Source organism: Danaus plexippus, chromosome 25 (genome assembly GCF_018135715.1).
Source record: "Danaus plexippus chromosome 25, MEX_DaPlex, whole genome shotgun sequence".
Lineage (NCBI taxonomy): Eukaryota > Metazoa > Arthropoda > Insecta > Lepidoptera > Nymphalidae > Danaus > Danaus plexippus.
Genome location: NC_083553.1, coordinates 2,105,596 through 2,113,488, shown reverse-complemented (window position 1 = coordinate 2,113,488; position 7,893 = coordinate 2,105,596). Strand labels below are relative to the sequence as shown.

Genomic DNA, 7,893 nt, shown 5'->3' with positions numbered 1-7,893 from the left:
TCCATGTCCAGCACCCCCCATTACTGAATTTCCTATAACTGACTAAAAAACTCATCAGCCTTCCCCTAGCAAACGAAATATAACCTTAACTTATAACAATACAGTCGATTTTGCAACAGATCGGAGTAAGCGTTCAGTCATTTCTCCAACTACCCGGTTTGATACAAGGCTATGAGAACGTATAATTTAAAGACGGAGCTGATCGACTGCGAGTGTCATATATCCGTCTCGCTCGCACCCATACAGACGAAACATCTCACTCAATAGAGCTGCTCATTTTTTGCTATTGTATTGAATTACTTATTATTTTCTGAATTATATTGTATGGTGTCGTATTTGGTTCCTACCTGATGAAGATGGATTCGGGAATCAGGTTGTTACGTCCATATAAATAACTATAAAATATATTATATATTTATAGAAAAAAAAATCATTTAATTTTATCTCTCGGCACAGCGAAACAATTAACTTTAAAGTGATCGCACATCTGACGGACCTGGAACAAAAATCCTCTGTTATGTATTTCAAAACAATTAAATAGTTTTATAAATAAAATTAATTCAAATAGATTTTTTATAGTCAAATATAAGACGTTAAATTTAAATTAAACATTTAAGTTTAAAGGAAATTATGAGAAGTATATATTTAGTTATGAATATAATATAATATGATAATTTACCACACAGACACCGTAATGGACATGAGCGGTGGTAACGACGAACAACAACAGATATAGCAGTGGTAGCGTCAAGTGTGGGAGATACGAAGACACCACCACCACCGCCACTAGAGGAATGTTCAGCAGACTGACACCGTCGCATCGCTGACCGCTCATCTCCGACACGATGAGACGGCTCTGGAATACATTTGGAATACAAATGGAATCCAATTCCATTAACGGGAATTTTATAATTGTACCACATTCTGTTACGACTCCAACACACAGCTCTACATAGAGACCTCGTAAAGAAACTAGATCGTTTATAATATTAACATGAAAATATAAAATTAAGTTATTTTTTTAAGTAATTGTAATAAAATAAAATATATATAACGTATTATGTACCGCTATGTTACTGAATATTGTCCCAAAAGCCAGGAGGAAGGCTCTGGGGTCTTGTTCCAGGGCATCTGTCTTCAGAGCCCAGAGTGTGGAGGTGATCGTCAGTACCGTCATGGGATACAGCGGACGGAGAGCCTCCCTCAGAGACAACATCTTACCTGTCCTGTTCCTGTGTGATCTGGGAACGGATTCCATTTAAACCATCAACTTATTTACAGTAACGAAATTATATTAGCAATTTTTCTTCCTTTAATCTTTTATCATTTTCTATACCAATAATAAAAGTTGTGTAGTCTAGATAGCTGATGGGTTAGCTTGGATTATGAAAATAGATATTTATTCGCCAGCATTAACTGTACCGACCAACAATGATATCCATGCTTCCTTATGCAAGCATAATTACATTTTTTCTTGTTAAGCATAAAAAACAGTCCGCAGTCAAGTTAAACATTAACCGGGTAGTTAATTTTAACGGAGCGCTAACGTCGGTTTAGTTTGATACTTAACTTACAAGATAACATTATAAACGGCAACCGGCAGGGTCGTGAATAAGCCAGTGGCGTGTATAGCGACCTCCAGGGCTTGGACGAATGTCACGTCATTGAAGACGAAGGTTTTAAAGATTACCGGACCTTGGGCGCCAGCTTGTAGGAACAGGATCGTCGATACCTACGCGTGATAACGAGGAGGATATATAAAATGTTCAGTGTCCTTAGAACTAGTGTTGGATGACATAACATAACGATATATTAGGTGATTTTTATCGATACAAATAGTTCATAGGTTTCCTTTATTCTCCATATCAACATTTATTTTAGTTGTACTCGTGGTTAAGGTACAGATGTTATAAGTATGTAGGCTGATTATTCAAACCCTATCAATGCATTGACCAGGCTATCATATATTATAAATTGGTAATGACTATTATAATATATTCGTTATTTTGTTACAAATACTGGATATCCATTTTATTATGTTTGCGATTTGATCAAACGAATGTCTCTTTAAAGAAGTCGAGATTTTAAGTTTAAATTCATAGAAAACAGAAGTTTAAAGCAATAGCAATTTAAATATTACATCATAGCCATACTAAGATTATGGCTCGGTCTGTAACTATGAAATCTCGATGGAAGATAAATTTTAATTATCTTAAACTAATACCAGACAGTATTAATTTTAGTAATTAAAGAAATTAAATAAATAAAGCAATTTGAACTTAATATTTACGGTAAATACTAATCAAATATCCTACCCACATACTAAGGTCGTAACCCCATGGAAGGTACAACGTTCCTGTGTTGTACTTCTCCCAGTGACTCACGTAGAAATTAAGAACTATGCTTAATATGATGAGGTAGCCTCTGAAACACGTTCGGTATATGTGAAACCTTCCTCGCCTCAACACATGTACTGTGCCTTTAGCTGTACACACGCTGAGGTTGTAGTATCGTATACAAGATATTAGAGGCATTAATACATTTGATTGATTAAATTTAGTTGTAAATTTATATTGATAGAGAATTAAATATATATATTTATATTTGTATTTAACTATACTCAAGTTGAGTTTGGTTTAAATTAACTACAGTCACCTGAAGACGGTTATGGAGAACTGATCTCTTCCGAAGACTGAAAATAGGCAGTAGGGTATGAGGAACACGATGTAGGAGTCCAGACCGTGGTCGAACAACTCACCCAGAGGTCCAGAGACTCCGATACGACGAGCCTGCTTCCCGTCCAAACCATCTAGATGAGAATGTTAAGATCTACATCTGTTACAAGATCTTTACTAACAAACTTGAAGTCTGAACGTAATACTGTAACTGTGACGTACCTACAGAGACATGTACATTCCGAGGGTAGATAAAGAATTACTTAATGTCAAATTTGAATTTGGAAATGAATATAAAATTCGTTACAGTCCCGTCAAGTAGCAAGCGGGTTGTACAAATTATCCGCTCACAGTATAATTATACCGTTTGAACTTAAATTAATGTATAATACAGAATCTAAAAATCCATCACAACGAACAGGACTCGGACCTGTTATATTTAACCCGGCACATTTAAATAGGTTATTATATTATGACTAATTGTATTTGTCGCATCAACGATTATTTTTAATGTCGTTATATATAAGGTATTGCTATAGATTAAACATGTACGCTGTGTTATAATACAATACCGAATAAATCAATGATTGATTGATAGGAGTCATTAAGATGAATCACCGACCGCAGCCTCCGAGGTTCGAATACACCCGCAGGTTGTACTAAATTATATTATAAATGCGAATATAATAACAACAAACAGGCTGTGTAGGTTGGCAGTCTGTTTATATGTCGCTATGAAACCCCTGGGAGGATTTAAGAAAAAATTAAGATCATTTATATCATAATAACATTAATACATGAAACGAAACTTCTCAGCACTCAATGAATTCACCGTGCAGGTGCCGGGTCCATCGCGTTGCAGGGAGAGAAACTTCAACAGTCCCTGGGACTTGCGACCCAGGTGTAGGTTTAAGGGGCCCCTAGCTAACGCGCGTTAAACGCTCACCTCCACCGTCCAAGCTCCTCTCTCTACCTAACCAAATTTTAAAAGAACCTGCTAGGGCTGTCTTCGACGTACGTTCCAAGAATGAACTGATGCTAGTTCTTGACAGGCCCAAGTCTTTTAGCAGGTTGTAGAGAGATCCGCTGTTATTACAGGTATATATATTACTTTCTTTCACGTCCAATCAGCTGAGCTAATTGATTTTAATTCTTAACATATACATCCAAGTCCGATCTCACCTAGATTGTACGCCAAGAACACTAGTATTCCGCACAGAACGAATACTGTATTCGGTATGCTGTATTCATCCTTTCTTCCATCTCCAGGTCTTCCAGATGCCGTGCAGTCGTAGTCGTAGACCAGCAGCATTAAAACACACAACAACATACAGAGGAAACCGGAGAAGGTCAGAAGGTTCGGCGCTATCGATTTCGGGATGAACTGAAAGATTCGAGCGATGAAAATTTAGGTACAACGTGCCAATCAACGGATGTATATTCTTTGCACGCTTAGCAAGTATAAGGTAGTAACTGAAATGATTAACACATACAACATCATTTAATCGATAAAAATACACTTATAATGTATACTTCCTATTCAGGAAGCATTCTTATTTTTGACAGACGAAAAAAGTGATTTATATTATAGGAATGTGTATAATTCTCAATATTACATATTTATTAATATCAAAGAAAATAGAGATAAAAACCTATTACAGGTTTAATGATTTTTCTACTATGCTTCTACTGCGTCTTTCCTTATCATGAGGACTGTAAACCGAACATAATGGATTCAAAATGATGTCCCAAAAACATTTCTATTTATTACCGGTTTATTTAAAATCGCATTTTGAAATGTGTAATCATTATCATATCATTATCATATCATACCTTCACCATGAAGTTCCAGGATGGATGCATCACATATCTGCTAAGGGGACTGGTGTCTATGGCGCTGTACTGTAACCATTATATACTAATTTCAATTATCATTTTTTTGCAATCAGTACTCAATTCCTTATAACGTTTCACTTTACGCATAATACGTTTGTTTTTATTAATACAAAATAAACATTTATATGTTATCTGATTTTAATAAAAAATTATCAATATATTTGTATGAAAGCCTTCCCCATTTCGAAAGATATTATGTAATTACATTAGACAAACAAAATATAATTAGGAAGAAAGAAGAAAGAAAGAATATATATATATATATATATATATATATATTTAAATAGTCGTATTATCATCAATATACTTAGTACAAGTTCTCATAGTTAAACTAAACAAGTATAGTTGTCGGTTTTTCATTGGCAGCGTGTGTTTATAATAAAAACATGACAAATTCTACTTGTGTTAGCGAAATTATACTTCGATGATCACACTACACACAGAAAGTGTACGGTTTTTCATTCCTAAGCATATTATAATATTTAAATAGATTTCAATGAGGAACGGCAAACGTCTCGTTTGTAGTGTCGACAGTAACATGTAGTACGCTTACTAATAATTAGCTCGTATTCATCAACAGAATAAATTACTCAGTCTTCTTATATATAAACTAATTATAATAATAAAAGTACCTTGTATTTGTCAAATCCTTTCAAATGTTTCGACGTTAAGTATTTATAACCAAACATAATTATTTATTGCATATAACTTTAATATTATATACTATTAATGTATAGTACGTCAGTTTATCTGTCTGTTAGTTACAGCACTGGTCCATTGAACAAACATACACACGCATCGATAATGGCGCCCGATAAGATAACATACACTTGTCCGAAACCGATGTACAATTTAATATTGATTGTTATATTAGTACAGAACAACCGCTATTTTCAGACTCATGTTAAAATAAAACATTATACCTATATATTTATGTTTAGTACGAGTAAATTCACCGTAATACCGACAGTTTCAACGTTATCCATTCACATTCGGTGATACAAAGACATCGATTTCATTCAAACATCGACTTTCATTCTGTGAGACCTACTTAATAGTATGCTTACTAGATGTTTCAATCGTTACTACATACGAATAGTTTCCGGTTTTTCATTAAATAACGAAAATTATTTTTTAATTAAAAAATATTTGTTAATTTTCTTATTCTAACTTTACATTGATAAAAACTCATTTACAAACCAATAGCTCTTCACCTGTCTCTACTTACGTTTCTTAATTTCTACTCAATATTAGTTTTCGAGTTTCAACATACAAACATATGTATAAATTATTTATTATATGTTTATAATTAATAATTGTCTGATAAAGAATGATAAACTTTAATGAAAATTAGGTTATCTCTAAGATACTATAGGTCTTATCGTGGACGTGTTACCAAAAAACACATATTTTCAATGTCATTAATAAGATATTCAATCGACTCTAAAATAGCGAGGTTATATGAATTCATATTTTTATATATATTTTTTTCTTTTTCTAAATATATCTTCCCATATCGGTTGAATAATTAATGTTAAGTGATTTATTTAATATTTTTAAAAATTATTTGTACAAAACTGACATCTTAAGGAACCAAAACCATTCATTTGGAATCTCATAGTGCTGAACTTATACATAGCAAGTAAAAAACGCCGAAAAACCGACAAAATTATACCGGTTATTATTGTTAATATATAATTGTATAAGATTTTGTTTGAAGATCTCTTTATTATATTGAATACTATTACTGCTTTGTAATTCTGTATGTATTAATTGAGTTCAGTGGCGCAGTCTGCAATTAAACACAGCATCACAACGGATACTAGTATATTTGACGCGTTTAGGATAGATTACATTTATATAGAGATGTTTACATTATACCGACATGTTTACTTCAGACATTCCGTATAGATATATGTATTATAGTTTTGGTAAGAACATTATTTAACAGTTGCAGTAATAATATATTGCTTTAAATTTTAAGATTCTATGCAAGAGATATACCTTATAAGGTACAAAGATCTAAAAATTTTAGACAAACGATTTTTTTTATTTGATAAAATTTTAATTTAATAAAAGATTATAATGGGCTCAAAATAATTAGTCAAATTTATTAGTTTTTTGGTAATAGTTATCTCATTTGACAAAATGTGATTATAAAAAATCAATAATAGTGTAATGTGAACACAGAGTTTGAAATATACAAGTAATGTCACTTTTAAGTGTTAATTACTCTGTGCAATTGAATGACATTTATGGTCAATTGAAAAGCCTGTTAGTGTGTAGGTAAAATATATAATATATTGGGACATCAATTAATGATATTATTTACAACTGCGTGTCTAGAACACTTCCCGGCTAATTATAACTATATATGACATCATTTAATATTCTAATGCATTGTATTGCAACAGTTTTTATTATGCAAATTAATAATATGAAGACTTATTGCGTTCAGACGTCGTGTTTAAATGGAGTGATTTATAATTACCTATTCTTGGCAATTATCGTTGTATCGAGAAAAATATATATAAAAAAGGGCTATAGATAGCAATTATAGGTAATAGGCATACATTAAAGCGCATCCCTAAAATGATGTTTAATTTGAGGCGGGAGTCGACTGGCAACAGTGAACAGACATTATCGGCGCGGTTCGAATTTCAAATTACGCGGGGGTGTCGGGTGGCGCCCTCGGCCGTCGCGTGGCAACGCAGGTGTATCGATCCTGTGTTAAGCTGCTCTGTTACTTTACTTCTACCCATTATATACATATTCTGTAATCTGTCTGTCCATCTCATTATAAAACCATTATTTGTAAACGTGAATGACCTAATTAAAGTTAACCTTAACCTTTTTAGTACATTATGTAATTTTTTTTAAATTTATATTCTGCCAATATTTAGATATAGACATTTCATAGTTTGTTTGTTTAAAAGTCCCTTTAGACAAAGAAATAATGATCATTATAATGTGTAAGAATAGAGTACCAGGAGCCCAGACAGACATAAGAGGAAGTTTAAATAGGTGTGAGACTGCGACCATCCGGCCGGACTCGCTAATGATAAGCCAGTGGTCCAGGAGACGAGCAACGATTTATAACTTTGACACTTTGGAAGTAGATAAGAAAATTTATAAAACACCACAGTAGAACATGAAAAATTCAATATAATATGCCATAATTAAAATCGCTGTAGATGAATGAGTGTAGAACATACATTCTTAGCAAAACAAAATAATTTAAGAAGCTAGCTAGAATTTCTTGCACTTTTTAATCGCTTCATAATCTATGGACTCCTGGTACATTATTGTAATATTTCCAATA

The 7,893-nt window shown here is 32.9% G+C and overlaps 1 protein-coding gene and 1 long non-coding RNA gene across 2 annotated transcripts; one reads left to right on the top strand and one right to left on the bottom strand.

Moving 5' to 3' along the window:
- The first annotated feature begins 3 nt into the window (after positions 1–3).
- On the top strand, positions 4–1,316 carry LOC133319566 (uncharacterized). Its single transcript, XR_009753127.1, has 2 exons — positions 4–373; positions 687–1,316. It is a non-coding gene; the product is annotated as an uncharacterized LOC133319566 (long non-coding RNA).
- LOC116775089 (ethanolaminephosphotransferase 1-like) lies at positions 389–5,361 on the bottom strand. Its single transcript, XM_032667906.2, has 9 exons — positions 5,204–5,361; positions 4,509–4,577; positions 3,858–4,059; positions 2,656–2,809; positions 2,316–2,424; positions 1,575–1,732; positions 1,067–1,241; positions 680–856; positions 389–496 (listed from the first exon to the last, which is right to left on the bottom strand). The coding sequence occupies exons 1-9, from the start codon at positions 5,258–5,260 to the stop codon at positions 431–433; spliced, it is 1,167 nt and encodes a 388-aa protein (XP_032523797.2). The 5' UTR covers positions 5,261–5,361; the 3' UTR covers positions 389–430.
- Positions 5,362–7,893: the final 2,532 nt, after the last annotated feature.

What these genes read in the sequence shown, in the direction of transcription:
- LOC116775089 (XM_032667906.2), bottom strand. Translation starts at nt 5,260, where the DNA reads ATGTTTGGTTATAAATACTTAACGTCGAAACATTTGAAAGGATTTGAC. An exon ending in CCTGGAACTTCATGGTGAAG is followed by an intron (nt 4,060 to 4,508) that starts GTATGATATGAT and finishes CGAATCTTTCAG; the next exon opens with TTCATCCCGAAATCGATAGC. An exon ending in GTTACGACCTTAGTATGTGG is followed by an intron (nt 1,733 to 2,315) that starts GTAGGATATTTG and finishes TATCACGCGTAG; the next exon opens with GTATCGACGATCCTGTTCCT.